At 45.2% G+C, this 15,975-nt stretch overlaps 1 protein-coding gene across 1 annotated transcript in view; it reads right to left on the bottom strand.

Moving 5' to 3' along the window:
• Positions 1–12,393, bottom strand: part of GAP43 (growth associated protein 43) — a 52,741-nt gene extending 40,348 nt beyond the window's left edge. Inside the window, exon 1 of the mRNA XM_041410955.1 lies at positions 12,287–12,393. Coding sequence (XP_041266889.1) covers positions 12,287–12,316 — 30 coding nt within the window. The 5' untranslated portion in view covers positions 12,317–12,393. The remainder of the gene's footprint in view (positions 1–12,286) is intronic.
• Positions 12,394–15,975: the final 3,582 nt, after the last annotated feature.

Below are 15,975 nucleotides of genomic sequence, written 5' to 3' on the forward strand. Positions count from 1 at the left end.
ATTCAATACATAACCTTCATCACTGGCAGTAAATGAAACAGAAGACCTATAGAAATCAGCTTTGTTTATGGCAAAACTCATTCAGTCCCTAAGTGTATTCCATTCTGTGCACTAAATGAGACAGGGATCCTATTGAAAAAAAAAGGTACCAGTGTTTGATCTTATAATTAAGAACCACATTTTTATGTCTATTCATGAGAGAAGACAAATTAAAGATGGACAGGCAACCTTTTAATTAATTTTCTGTATACTGTTTGACTTTGAAAACTAAATATATGCTTAATAAAGGTGTTTAATCTTTTCTTTTAAATGTAAACTAAAAAGGGAGAATACAGGAAATTTCATCATTTGAAATCATAACATTCTCCTCCTTTGTATAATAAAGGTGCAACTGTTACCTATTAAATGCTTGCAAAATTCTTTGCACTTTCAAAGCTTTATTCCTCTAATCTCATCAGACAAATAAATTAAAAAGCCACAGTGTCTATTTGAAGAAGACCCCTACCAAGAAAATTCTTGTCCAAACAGGAAAAGCCCAGCAAAGTTTGATTCAGATGAAAAGATTGTCTTTGACTAGTGCAATTCATCCCACCTCCCAAAAGCTGGGTAATCCTGACTATAGGCAGGGTATCTTGTTCCCCCTCTTGTGTTGTGGAAAGACTCAGGAATAAACAAAGGATATCTTCCTAAGGGTTATACAGATTTAGCATGAGATACTGCAAGATACCACAGATCAGCTTTACCTGTTCTATATTTCCATGCAACAATAGCTCTTCTGCTGCATGAGAATACGTCCAGAGAAGGTGAATTATATCTCAGTATATTTTATTCTGCATTCCCAGCAACCACTGGAACACATCATAATGGCAGCAGAGGGGATTAAGCACTGAAGGTGACTTCTCGTAGGAGTACAGCCCTCTGGTTGGGAATTTCTGAGTGACTGCCATACAAATGTTTGAGACAATTCATGCCACCAATTGATAAACCCCTTGTAATAATTCTCCCATGAAGATGATGAACAGGGCACCTCAGTGTGGAGTTCCAGCAGATGTTTGTGTTCAGGAGATGGATGTTGGAGCTAAGTCTAGGAACAAGGTGAGATGTCCTGCTGAAACCATAGCCTTGAGTCCACTAGAAAATGTGCGTAGATCTGGGCACCTCAGAAACATAATACACCAAGTGAATGCCTTTAGAACCTGGCTGTAGTAAATGCTGAAGACAGAGTGACATCTAAAGAGTCTGAGTTTAGGCATCTTACTCTGCTTATTGGGGAGGTATCTACTGGTTTGGATTCAAGCCCTGAACCCCTGTAACGAAGGAACTCTTGTTCCTCTCTGACAGCATGCAGTAAATAACTATTTATTCAGTATCTCAGTAGACACACTAGCTTCCCTAAATTATGGAAGATGTTGATCCAATCTCTACTGTACCTGAAAAGATCTCGGGTCTTACCCCCCTCCTACAAAAGACTGCTTAGAGCAAGCTGATCTCAGCTTTTCCTGCATAAGTTCCTCAACTTTTTCCATGGAAGAATTAAATAATCATCAGGCCAGAGACAGAGAGCATACAAAAGTAAATATCAATTTATATCCTACTGGTTAAGCACAGTCTTGCAAGAGGACAGACTGGGCCCAGGTTCTGCTTCAATGAATATTTGATAATAATCATATGAAATAGTGTTGAAGGAGCACAAGAGACCATTGAGTCCATTCTCTGGTCCAGAGATACTTCCTGCAGCCCTTCAATGATTAAACCTGCCATAGTTTACTTAATATATCACAGTGCATCACAATATTTTTGCACACCCCATTAAAGACCAATACTCCTATTTTTATACATCATGGGCAGCGGGAAACATTACTCCTATTTTCTTTCACTTGGCACACTAGCATCTGCACCACTCTTGGCCTTCTTCCTTTTAGGTTAAACAACCCTAATTATTTCAGTCTTTTCTCCTTTTACCTCAAGCAATTCTCACTATGCCAGTCTACATCCTCTCACTGGACCACACTTCCTCAGAGTGCAGTACAAAACTAAGGCAGGACATTTCAGCGGAGTGCTACAAGTGCACATCAGAGCTGAAGGCTTATGAGATGTGTCTGACAGCCTGTGCTCCCACTTGCACAGCCTGGTAAGATGGTGTTCCCCTTCCTGGAAACAGGATGACGTTCTAGCCTAACACTGAACTTGTGGTTCTCTAGAGACCCTGTCTGCCTTCCTGAAGGACAGCCTGTGGTCTCCCATGTAGAACTGGCTGCACTTTATTAATCATTCCCATGGAGAGTACTTCATATTCACTCTGATGCTGTTCAAACCAGATCCCTGGTCTGACAAGCTTTTCTTGAATTACAGTGGTTTCCCCAGCTCACCACAGCTGGTTTATGCCATCTGCAGCTTTCATAAAACACTTCCTCTAGACAGTTATCCAGGTTAAAATTTTAATATAAAGTACAATGTTTGCTAATGAAAATATGAAGCACTAGCAGGCCACAGCACAAGCTTGTGGCAACCTGCTCAATAGTCTTCCGTTTCAACAGGAAATCAGTGAGAATTGCTCATTGAGTAAAATTATCTACACCAGTTCTGCATCCCTGCTGTAATGCCTTCCTTTGGAACTTGATTCTTTGCTGCATTTATGATAAAAGACTGTGAGATAATGTCAAAATCCTTACAAATGACAAGGTATGACAACTACTTCCTCTGTATCCACAAGCCTTGTTATAGAAGAAAGCTAAATTAGTTTGACATTATATGTTCTTGACAGATCTGTGCTGGCTCCTAATAATCTCCTTTATTTGATTATTTCCACCATTCTTTTTTCTCCAGGAATGAAGTTAAAATGGGTAGTCTGCAATTTCTTATCTTCTGCTTGTTTTCAGCCTTCTGACACCTCATCCATGCCACATGAGTCTTCAAAGCATTCAAAGCTTATGGTTCAGAGATTGCTTCCCTCACCTTTGTAAATAAGCTAGGATGACTTGAAAGAACCATCTTACATCAGTACACCCTGATTTGTTCTGCCCTTTTCCTAGATCCTGATCTTCCTCCTTTGTGGTTCCTGTTACCTCTTTTAGCCATCAACTTGCAGCTGATCACATTACTGAAGATATGCAAAATGGGCATAAAATGCTTTAGCCTTATTGACAATGCTGGATGTAAAGCTTCAATCACAGCTCTCCCCTCCTCTCCATAAGCACCATAAACAGAGAGAGTCAGGATGATATTATTTCACTCTCTTACTCTGGGTCAATTATTATTTTGTCTTTGTATTGAGTTGATTATGGGTTATAAAAGGATCATCTAGGCATGCCAGTAAACAGCCGATGAATGTAATGGGGACTTTACAGTTTTAAATATAATTGTGTGAAGGCTTTAGACACCTCCACACTTAGAAAGGAAGGAAGCTCTAAAGTTCTACAGCCTGTGACAGACATGTCTAAGAATGTACTTCAGCTTAGAACAAACCCTTATTTCTCAGTTCAGAACAATGGTAAAATACTGCCAGGCATTTCAGACTTCTCTTGACAGTCACACCCTGATTAAAAAGTAATTTAATTCTACAAGATAAGGCATTGTCTCATGGTATCTCTTCCTGATTTGTGGAACCATACCACTCAAAGCAAGAAGACAATGAATATAAGTAAGAATTAACTGTAAGAGTTCCTATGAGCCATTTGGGTCATTTTTCACTACTTTTTTTTTTTTTTTTTTTTTTTAATCATCTACAAAATCTTGTACACTGGCATCATAATGGAGGGTTCTTTTTGCTACATTTCCAGTTTTACCATAAAATAGTGAGCTTCAAGTACTGTTTCACATCTTAACTTTGCTAACTTTTCTCTGGAACTTATCCAGCTTCTGTTTACTTCCTGGAGATTTCAGCTGGCTTCAGTTCTTCCATTATTTTAGAGGGAGATCTTTTATTTCCTTGCTCCATTTGTCCTTTCCTTAGGGTTTTATCTCTTCTAGCTGGTATTCTGAGTGGAATTTAGGATACAAGGGAAAGGCCATTTGCCAGTGCTGTGCTTTAGGCAGGACTGGTTGCATACCTATCAATTTTAACAGTCAACATTAAACATCAATTTTCTGTTGCAGTTGTCAGTCCTCAGAACTCTATGTAGGACTTGAAATTCTCTTGGGTTTTCCACAGGAAATGTAAATAGGAAGGGTTAAAACCACAGTGTTTCATCTTTTATTAGGCAAAACCTCCATTCTGACAGAATCATCTCAGCCTGTGCAATCCTGTTGCAAGCTGTCAGTCTGACTTCTCCAACCTAACAAGCTAAGAATTAAAATGCTAACACTAGGTGAAGTGAAAGTTCACAGTTCTAAGGAACACAGTGAAGTGTCCCTGCAGGGGGTAAACTTTTGGTCCATCTTCTAAAAGCCCCTCTGCCTCAGTTCCCCATCACTCCAGTACTGCCTCCCAGCTTCACCACTCCTCTCAGCACAGCTGAGCAGGTGATGCTTTCCTTGCATTTGCTCAGCAGGTGATTTCCAGCAGTGGATTTCACTCTTACATGAAACCAAAGGGCTGCAATTTTACTGTCAGCAAATCAGCAACTGACACCTGTTTCTTTATGTCCACCCTTCCAAACCTACATCACTTTTTGTTAAATTATTTCTAAATCCAGCACTGAATGCCTTACTCCTAAAGCTGTGGGCAGACAGAAGGTGAAATGACACAAGATGAACAATAGTCAGCTCAAAACCATTGTGGTTTACATCCTGCTGGTTTCAATCTGAATTAATATAAATGACTGACCTCGTCTGCAAAAGAGCATAGCATAGTACCGTGGTGCCCAACCTGCACACTCTGGAGTACTTAACATTGCAGATTTATAAGGTCATTGGATGCTGTTAATAAAATAAATGGATTAGACTCCACTCAATAGTCTGATGAACTGAATGCTAATTGATAAGTCTTAACAGTTATAAGAATAATCAGAACTGTAAATTATTCTGTACATTAGCAATTATTAGCAATCCCAATTCATAAAAAAAACCTGAAGTTCCTCAAAGCACAGTAGCACTTCTAGGCAATAATGGGAAGGGTGGAATAAAACTAGCTTCAGAGTGGGGTTCAGATCAAAACACACTCCCCTGCACCCCTGAATTTTAGGGGCATTCAAACCAAGTAAGTGAGATTCTTTTGGAGCCCTTTAGCTTTACTAATTACCAGCTCTTACAGAAAGGTGTATCCTCCAGAGAGAGTGCCTAAATATTGAGAGATGTCCCAGCTTCTATAAATAGAGATATACTGTGATTATGGCTGGAATTAATTCAAGAAACTTCAGCTGCAAGATGAGTAATGAACGGGACTGACATTTATTGGTCATAATTTAAGAGACTGTAAGTACATCCTGGCTTCCTTTTTGAGACATAAATGCCAACTGTCCCTGGTTGGCAGGTTCAGGACATCCTGTCTTGGGCCAACAAGACATCTGTAGCACAGCCTGCCACCCAGCAGCAGCATTAGAAGCCAAGGGACAAGCCTGGATGGAGCATGAACCATCAGGAAAGCAGGAATGCTGACACTAGCATTGCTCCTATTGCAGCCATACCCTTCCCAGCTGTTGCTGTGGCTGGGCAACCTTTTACCCAAGCCAACAGGAAGGTGAGAAGTAAAGATCCACCACTTTGCTGTCTCTGTCTAGGGATACTCATTTGTGTCAGCTGCAACTCTGCCCAAGTGGAGAACTGCAGCAGATACAAAAGCACCTGGAGCACAAAGAAGGAACCCAGTTCTTCAAACACTAGTGCCAGGAAAGGTGAAGGGAGCCAGACTCTGGTGGTAGTGGCTGATGCTGCCAGCAGGAGTACTGCATGGTCAAGGGAGCAGGGGGAAGGCAAGGAGCAGAACAGATGGGGAGAGGAGACAGAATGAGTAACAGGCGGAGACAGCAGGAGCAGTGTAACTCCAAAAGCACAAATTCCTTTTGCTGTATTAAAAACAAATCACTATTTTCATTACACTATTCCTTCACCCCATACACATATTGTAGGCTGGATCACTGTGGTGGTCAGGGAGGAGCTACCACTCTGGTGAAAACTAAGTTGCAGCCCTGCTCTTAGGCTCTGGTCCATTGTAATAAAGCCTTGGTCTGAGAAGAAAAGCAATGGTTTGTGTTAAAGGAACTCAAGGGGCTAATAAACATCCTAGCACTGCAGGAGTGACTGAGAATGGATAAAGCAGAGCTCTGCCTGTCCAAAGCATCTCTCACTTCAGGGCTTCTGAATCCCTTTTTTTTCCCCCCACTCTAATTGTTTAGTTTCCAAATTAAAGAAGCATCTTGCAGAGATGGTCACAACAGTCGGAGAATGTATGCTTAGATCAGTCAGAAAGCAGGTTAATAGCACTGCCAGAAAGAGAAACCAGCTCACCCTAAACCAATTCCTCTATACTACCCTGTGGTGCTCACAACCATGAAAAGCCATCGAGTTTTACACATGCACTCAGCAGGTGATAGAACGAGCCCAAAGGAAAAATAAACACCTTCTCCACTTGAGGCCATCAGAGCTCTGAGGTTACATGTCACCTCCTGGTGCGCTCGGGAGGATCTTGGAATTGTAGATTAAATGAGTATGGATGGATTCCTGACTTTGATTTTGGACTTCAGATGTTGAAAGCTGTTTCATCAGGGTACCTGCTCTGGTACTCCCACAGCAAGATATTCTACCAGCAAACATTTGTACCCTCCACCATGCCTTTCTGGATGACCAGCCTCCTCTTATCAGCCCAACATTCCTCTGTGTAGAGCTACTGGGCTACAGTTGTTTCTTTACAACACTGAACACCGGGATTTCAAAGCTTAGATGCAGACAGGTGAGGACTGCTGCCAAATCTACCCCTGAGACCTGTCATACTCAGAGCAAACAGGGGAATCACACAGTGGCTTCCAAAGGGCATCAAAACAGAGAGGGGCCATCAAAAGGTTTCTCATCCTCAGGTGTCTTTAGAGCACTGTCACCAGAGCTTTTGCTCCTTCTCAAACCCTAAAAGAGCCCTCCCAGTGTAAGGAGGAAGCCCAAAGCAACAAAGGAATCACAAGTAATTTACGTTCAGGAAGAGGAAAACAGGAGGGTTGTGCAGAAGGAAGGATGCATGGGCCAGCAGTGCATGCACTGAGCAAATGGCAGTCAGCAATGCACCACCAGCCTTCCACAACCATGCAGAGGACTCAGCTTATAGAGCATGGTGCTAGTAACACCAAGACTGCAGGTTTCATCCCATATGGACCATTCACTTAAAAGTTGGACTCAGTGATTTTTGTGGGTGATTTTTGTGGTGTTTCCTTTCCAATTCAGAATATTGTGATTCTGGTGCCTTTGCTTCAAATTATCTCAGCCAAAAGCACAAGCAACCTTCAGGCTATAGCTGCTGTTTTACCTGGTAATACACCAATCCCACAGCAGGTACCTGTCTGCTTGGTAGAGATTAGGCAGGACCCACTTCTGCCCCCTGTCCTCTGCTACGGACAGCACGTGGAGCACACGAGTCACTATGAGGAGCACATGCCTCACAGCACAAGCACAGCAAATCCAAGCAGGAATATACATCCTTCATTTGCATCATGCAAGACTATCAGCCTGCCTTCATCTTTCAAGGGCCAATGGGCCTTGTTCTGTTTCCCACTAGCACAAAAGGCATTGCAACTTGGAAGCTCCCAGCAGTGAGAAATTCCTGCTCTCTGGGAAACGGGGAGAAGGAAATATAATGTCTGTGTGGGACGATCCTGGGATGACATCACAAAATCCAAATCAGATAATATTCTGAGTTCAAAGGGATCCACAAGGATCATTAAGTCCAGCACTTAAGTGAACTCAGGGATTGATCCCACAGCCTTGGTGTTCCTTGGTGTTAATAGCACCACGCTCTAACCAGCTGAGCTAATCTTAGTACAGCTGGCCTGCAAGGAGAGTCAATTTGAGGTGAAAACTTTTTGCAATTTCTCCTTCTAGTCAGTCAAAGCTACATGACCGAAGCAGAGGTCCCTCTCTTTTCCCTCCTCAGGCAATGCCCATCCTCTCAGCATAGCATGGACACAGCCTGGAGCTACAGCTCATTTCCTTATCCTGTGGCAGGAGCAGCTCTGAGATTATTCAGGCAGCCTCAGCGTTAGGCCAGGACAAGCCCTCAGACAATACGTGTTGGTTCCTTGGGCTGCAGAGGTGTCCCCAGCCTGGCATGGTCACACAGAAGATTCAGTGCAGCCCTCCAGGCAGGGATGCCTCTGCATACCAGCAGGTACTGCCTGACTGGTTTTGCTGGGCTTTCGATTCAGGAGCAAGTGGCCAAAGACAATTTGGATCCACAGACTGATTTCTTTCCCACTAAGCACTATCGCTGTCCTTCTCCCACTGGAATCTCTGCCTGCAATTAGTTCCCTAGGAGGGGGCTTGCCTGTGCCATTAAGAACAGTTACATTATATGATCTAGGAGAAATCAATGTCTCTAATAGTCAGCAAAGGCAGTGGAGGAGAGGGTGATGGGAGGGCTGTTTCTCTGGAGACACCCTTCTCAGTAGAAATCCCAGGGGTATTGCCCCAGGAAGAGAAATAGTGAGGACAGTAATTAAACTTCGATGGAACAATTGTTTACTGGAACAAGCGCAGAATCTGCTCAGTGTCTCTCAGAAAGGCAGAGGCATTGGCTAGACTCTACCTAGGTGCAGATGAAGTGCTTCTGCCCTGAAGTCAGCAGTCTGTGGTGATTTACACCACAAGTGATGGGAGGAGGGGTGTGAATAGACATCTTTCCTTTAAAATACCCCTTTTCTACTGTCCACAGTGGTGTTTAAAGGTAAGACCACGCCTTGCAAGTATTGAAGCATCTGGATGGTGCAGTATAATTATCTTAAATTAAGCCTGAGACATTTTAATATCCTGAAGCAAGAAAACCTTCACTCAGCAGGCATCTTCCTCTCTCTTTTTTTCTCCATTTCCTCCTTCTTGTACACCGTACACCTCTGCAGTTCCTGGAATGACAAGCCACCTCACCGGCTGGCTGTAATTGCTGGAACTGTTCCCTAACGCTTTTGCCTTCTCCAATTGCATTAAACTGCATCTTTAGAGGTACAGCCATGTTTATTCATGCTGCTCGTGTGGAAGGGGGAAGAAATGCAGACTGCCTCTTCTCCCCTCTCCCTCCTTTGATTTGATGGGTGTGGCAGGTTTAAACCTTTGCAGCCGCTGGCTCTCCGGCGCTGGGGTGAGGAGGAGAGGATGGAACGGGAAGGAAGCCGTCGTCTGCAGCTGGTGATGAATGGGACTCATCTCACCCACAAGTGGGAAACCTGCTTGTGGGTTATTGTTTAATCACTCATGCAATCCAATAGTGAGCACATACCCCCATAATGTCCATCTGTTCTAGTATGCAGCGCATGCAACACTTGAATTTCTAGCCACCTATCTCACTGCCCAGCCCTGTGCGTTACTGGCGGCATCTCTCGCTGTCAGGAAAGGCTGAGTTCAGGTTTTCAGACATAGCTCAACCCAGCTTTTCAGTTATGCTACCTCTCAGCTGATTATTTTGTGGGCTCAGACTCAGAGCTGCAGTCAACTGTAGGCAGAAATGACAACACTTAGCTACCTACATCCCTCATGGGCGGGCACAGTCAGTCAGTCAGTCAGTCAAATACTTCACTCTTCACACTGGCATCGCACCCAGAAGAAAGAACAATCTGCAAGGTATGAGCGTGTGGACATATTTGTCTCTGAGGGGTGGGTGGACAGACACACACAGGCACACCTAGACACAAATGTGAAGAGGTTTCTTCCACGCCCTTCCAAGCCTGTAATTTCAACATTTTGCTCCTTAGATGCCAAAAAGGGGGGACACCAGGGACTTCCCCTGAAAAATAATTTGAGGAGAGCTGCCTTTATTTTGGGAAGGAAACTCCGGCCAGTGCTGAAGAACCCATTCCATCTTTTTCTCTCAGCGAAAGGTCTGGGTGTGGACAGAGAAAGAGCACATGCTGAAAACCGAGGTCTTTCTCCTCTCCCAATCAGAGCTTTCTCTGGCGTACCATCAGCCTTCCCGAGCGAGCCGCTGCGCTGCCAGCTTGGCAATTGCGGTGCGTATTCAGGTGGAGGAGCGGCGGCTGGGCTCCGAGCCCACCACCACGCACGCAGAGGCTCGGGCGGCGCGGCGGGGCTGCGGGAGCTCGGCGGGCGCGGGGCGAGCGCACGGAGCGCCCGCGCGTGTCCCCGCGGCGGCGGGGCCGTGCGCCGCCCGGGCGCGCGCGCGGAGAGGGGCGTGTTCCATGCGGTGGAATCGTGCGGGAGCGGGCAGGCAGGGCTGCGGGCGAGCGAGGCACCTGCGTGCCGCGCATTCCCTGAGTGCCGCCGAGCACAAAAAGACGCGAGTAAGCCCGGAGAGGTGTAAAGAACACATACAGCAGAGTGTCGTCAGGGAGATTTTATGCCCAGCCTGTGATGGTACACGGGCAGGATGATCTCTATTCCCCTGTAGCTCTCCTCTGACTCCAAAGAACCCCAGAGCTCCTACTTTATTTTAAAATTTGCCGTGCACCTCCGCCCACTGCTCTGTCACTTTGCCTCCTTGTCTGCCTTCCTACTCCTCCTCTGCTCTTTTCATCCCGTATTTGCCATCAGAACGTGCTCCGCTGGCTGACTGCAACGTGTTACCCCCCTCCCCAGCCTTCACGCCCTCCTCCCAGATTTTAGTGAGCATATCATTAATTGCAAAGCTTTTGAAAAACCTGCATGAGGAAAAACACAGGATGACGCAGGATCTCTTTCTATCCCAATCACTTGCCCCTCCCCATTATTCTACAAATTTTTCCTTCGTTTGCTAACACACATCTCCATTCAGAAACACACTTTAACCTGAATCTTCTTTCAACACTGTGCTGTTCACAGGAACTGTAGTTACTCACATCAGCGTGTGAACAGAATACTGCAGTGCTGTGCTGTAAAAGACACTGAAATGTGTGCATATATAAAGAAAGTAATGGTCTAGTGTGGTGCTGTGCCTGAGTTGAGTTTTGTGCTCAGAACAAGGACCAAAGCTCCTTGTCGCTGCCTACAAATCCATAATTCTTGGAAGTTTCTAAAATGCCTTACAAAGATATCTGGGGTCAGTTCCTGCTGCAAAGTTCCAACTGCATAAATCCAGCATCCTCCTGAGGAAGTCCAAGAGGTTCAGCTTAAAAGGCTTTCTTAATCAGGAGCAGGTTTGGGCTTTCACACAAAATAAAAGGGGGAGGGGTGAGGGGGAAATTATCTTAGTAGCTTTTTTTTCCTAATTGCATTATCATTTTGGACACAACAATTTTGGTACTGAAATGAGCCCTCACCCAAACCTTCTCATCATCTCAATTCCCTTATAGCAAAAGCCAGGCGGTACCAGGACAGAAAATGAGTGGGTTTCCAACAGGTTCACACCATGAGCTTCTCTTATCCCACCCGAGTTCAGAGCTAACAGAGGCGTGGTCCTCTGTTTCTTTCCCAGCTGGTGCACAGTTGTCTAACTGGTTGTACTATGAAGGGTATTGCAAAGAGGGTGATTCTCCTCCTCCTCAGGCTAATGCTTTTGTTATTATTTAATTGGATTTTTCACTGTAGCATAGGTTAAAAAAAAATTCCTTCAGGTTAATTCTTGCTCAGATTTTTGCAACACAAAAAAATGAATACACCTGTCCTCCGTGCCACCTCACATCACAGGCACATAAAGCATCTCCCATTCATCAGAAACAGGAGCAATTGGGAGCGGTCTGACCAGGGATCAAGGCTCACTGGGCATCCGTTCCTTTTTGGCATAGGATGAAGAATTGCTTCCTTTATCTCCAAGGTAGAGCCAGATCTCATCACGTTTCCTGCCAGCCGCAACACTCCCCTCCACTTCTCCCCCCCCACCCCATCCACACCCTCAGAACCACAGACAGAAAACCCTAGGCAATATAACTGCCCCTGTTAAAGAAAAAAAAAAAAAAAAAAAAAAAAAAAAAAAAAGAAAAAAAAAGAAGAATAGAGGGGGGATTCTGGTAGCTCCCCCAAATGTGGATGTAGGCCACCCCCCTTCCCCATATCACCAGCCCCGGAAAGGCAAAACAGTCACGTTGCAGGGTGTGAAAAGAACCTTCAGTCGCAAGATGCTAAAGAATTGCAAAATAGACGTCTGCCGAAAGCAGCTGAAATTTCCTCCCCCCTTACCCCAACCCCTACCCCAGCCCCTCACACACTCAGGCAGGCACACACCCCACGGACATCCAGCAGCCTGAGGTTTCTCCACAGAAAGAAATATAAAAATCTTAAGCTCTACCTGTTTTGTTCTTCTCATACAGCACAGCATGATCGTATTGTCCCCTTCCTTCCTTCTTCTTCCTTCCTTCTCCTCTCTCCTTTTCCTCTTCTCTCTCTTATCTCTCCCCCCCACCCTCTCCACTCCCTCCCTCCCTCCCTCCCTCTCTCTCTCCCAGTCTCTCTCGCTCACACACACATACACACGCGAGCACACGCGCGCACACACACACCAGGGCAGTTAGCAGCAACTGGAAGGTCCACAGCTATTGCTCATCACACATGCACACGCTGCCTCTCCCTGCCTCCCTCCCTACCCTTCCCAGAATTGTTCGCCAGCTCTCCCTGACTCGTCACCTCCCCACCCCACCCCCACCCCGGCAGCCACCCCCACCCCCCCAAGTCCCTCGCCAGCCTCATGAATAATTAAAATCTTCAATCTGGACCCAATTACCCAACGACTTTCCCACTGTACAGAGGCGACAGGGGAGAGGGGACACTGCGGGCTGCGGAGGGGTGGGGTGGGCTGGGGTGTGTCTGGGAGGCACCGGGCGAGGAGGGGACCGGGCAGCTGCGGAGCCCCCAGCCCTGCTCCCACCGCAGCAGCCAAAGCCCCCTGGCCACGGCCAGGAGTGGGATTTGCGAGTCAAGAAAGCATAAATCTTTGCTTGGGTGGGGTGGGGTGGGCACGGAGGGGAGAAGAGGGAATGGAGGTACCGCCACGGCAGGCAGTGTATGCTGTGCACAGGTGATGCACCGTAGGTGGGAGCTGCGAGCTAAACGGGGACTGGTAAATATGTTAAAATCGCTGTTAAAAATCCCTCTCCCCAGCACACCCACAAACATATATGCACGTGCTGCCTTCTCCGTATGTGCAGGCATAAACCCTGAACAGTGATGTCCTGCACCACTGAATGGGACAACTTTCTCCCTTGTTCCCTCAGTCCACCCCACAGACCTTGCACAGGCACAGAAAACGATTCTCCTGCAATACCTTTTTTATTTTTCCCCCCAAACAGAATAGCTTCCAAACCCACAGAAAGCATCCCTTTTCCTTCTGTACAGACCTCAATTAATTTCCGTGTCAAAGTAATTTCTACACCTATTGATCTCTGCCTGCAAATTGCTGCAAACTATTGCGAGGCAGATGTGCGTGTTCACACACGGAGGCATCCCCCATGCACGTGTGGGAGCAGCAGTGCATGGGTCTGCATGCACAGGAGATCATGGCGATGCAGGAGCCCCAGCAAACATTAATGCGCACATGCACTCGCTCCCAAGCACACGTCTGGAAAGTTATAGCGCCGTGTTTTCTCAGAATATATGTAAGCTGGATAGCTGTATCTGTCATTGGGAAAAAATATCCCAGACAACAGTTAAACCAAAGTGTGACAATATTGGGCATGTTAATTCTTTTTTTAATTGATGGCTTTTTACGATTTCATCAACCAAAATTCAAATTTTGCTTATTTCACTTACTTAGTCTGGGAGGCACAGTCAGATGCTGCTCTCTATTTAGCACTAATGTCACTACATCAGCTTCCCTGCCACACCATGGAGCTATTTCTAATTTATTTTTAATATAAGACTGCCTGAAAAAGAGAAGAAAATTGTCTTAGGTTATTACTAAGGTCTTTGCTCTTTAATTACATCTAAATACATTATTAATACAAATATTCATGCATGTGTGCACAGTTATACAAATAAATGAATACGTATATAAATATAGTTTCTGGAATACCCCTCAGTACAGACTCCTACATAATCATATCCTGTTGCTATGATATCATTGCAGTTCCCAGTACACCATTTATTTTAAGGAAAGCAAACAGCATTTCAAAGAAAATCTAGCTAGCTAGCTACCTCTGTATGCAATTTAAGAAAGTGTATTTTGGGGTCAAGAAGTTATCAGTATTAGTCCTGGGTTACAAGACTAGAAAAAGAAAATAATGATATGGTAATGACATTCAGAGAAGATACTAAACTGGGAAGAGTTGCAAGTACCAGCTGACACAGAAGTAGACCAAAGCATTAAGTAAGGAAAATCAGATTCAGCTTCAGAAAATGCGTGCAGAGAAAAAGAAGGTAAACTGTGCAATCATAAAAGAAGAGAGGTAAGAAGTGGATAGTGGAAAGCAGTGGACATCACATTTGAGGAAGAGATCCCTGTGACATACGTCACTGCTGACGACACCATGCCAAGGCACTGAGGAGCAGTGCAATGACATTTTAAATTACACCTGTGGGACTTAGGAGCCTCTGCCTTGGCCTCTGGAGTTGCTGGGGGCTTATCTCCATGATGAAGAGAGGGTGTCATGAGCTTGTGGGCACTTGCCAACCCACATGGCTGTTCCCCATGCCCTTGGGAGATGGGAATCCCCTGGTCAAACGTGTCTGAGAGCTTCAACCAGGTCTCCCTTTGGTGACAATTAAGAGAAACGGGAACTTTGAGGGTGTGACTCAGATCATCCTAAAGCAAGAGCCTAAACTAGGTCAGACAAATCACGGTTCAGAAGTGTTTTAGAAGCTTCATTTTCTTCCCACTGACAAGGCGTTTTTAGGGAACCTCCCTGTGCTAGGGAGCCCTGCTGAGGAAAGCCTTCCCAGCCCCCACCTTTCTCAGACACCCACCTTGAGGGAGAGCAGGCTGGCAGCAGAACTGTGCTGGTGCAGTCAGGGAGGGTCAGGCCATTTTCCTGTGCTCACCCAGGGCAGTTGCTCACCCCCATCAGTCACAGCCAAAGACAGAGACAGCCCTCTTCATGCCCAGCCCCACGAGCGCTGTATGCTCCAGCTTATCATAAGTAACTTTTGGCAAATAGACAAAACCTCCTTAATGTGTTCCCCAAACATACAGATTTAGTGGTGAGTAGCCAGTCCTCTGTAGGCTCACATCCATGTTTCCTCTGAATTAATCTCTTTACAGAGAAGAGCCATACATTGAAACCCAAATTTTCAGGGCATGTCAGTTCCTAACACCACAGTCTTTCAAATCAGGACCGTTTAAGTATATTTAAAAGTTGGACCTGAAATTCTTCAGCAAATTATATGGTTCTGAAAATCATATCCCAATATCCCTTACCTTGCCATTTTGACTGTTTTCACTTCAAACTGTAAAGTAAATTATCTCATAACACAGCAGGAAGAAAGGACAAGTCCACAGCAATGAAAAGGCCAACGAGAATGAGAGGGAAATAAAGGCACAAACTTCAGCCAGGGAGTTAATGAAAATCAGAAGCAAAAATTAAGGGAAGAAGAACAGGTGAATCTCCATCTCTTCAAGTGCCCAAGTCAAGATGGGATGCTTTCATCCAAATGACACCTTTGTCTCTTCAGGGCACTGCCAGCTCTGGCTCATTCAGCACTCCTTCAGAGTCGCAGGATAACACTGCATCCCACAGTGTAGATGTGCCCTGAAAGGCCCCTTTGACCTTGGCTTTTGAATCTACACAACTAAAAGGAAGAGCAGTTCCAAAGAATGACATGAATGGGGGACCAGGGAAGTCAGCTAGAAGAAGGGGGTGAACAATGACCATAGATTTTAAAAGCGTCATCTGTGAGACTTGACTGAATGACAGCTAAGGAGGTGGAGAAGTGTGATATTTTCAAAAGCTACAAGCCTCTAGAAGGGAATCATTTGGAGTGATATATAGTCCACTATTTAGTGTATGTTGCTTCACCATGAAGGGGGGTGTGGCTCATATAAAGTAA

The sequence above is a fragment of the Onychostruthus taczanowskii genome, unplaced genomic scaffold (assembly GCF_017590055.1).
Source record: "Onychostruthus taczanowskii isolate IOZ18803 unplaced genomic scaffold, ASM1759005v1 scaffold34, whole genome shotgun sequence".
Classification (NCBI taxonomy): domain Eukaryota; kingdom Metazoa; phylum Chordata; class Aves; order Passeriformes; family Passeridae; genus Onychostruthus; species Onychostruthus taczanowskii.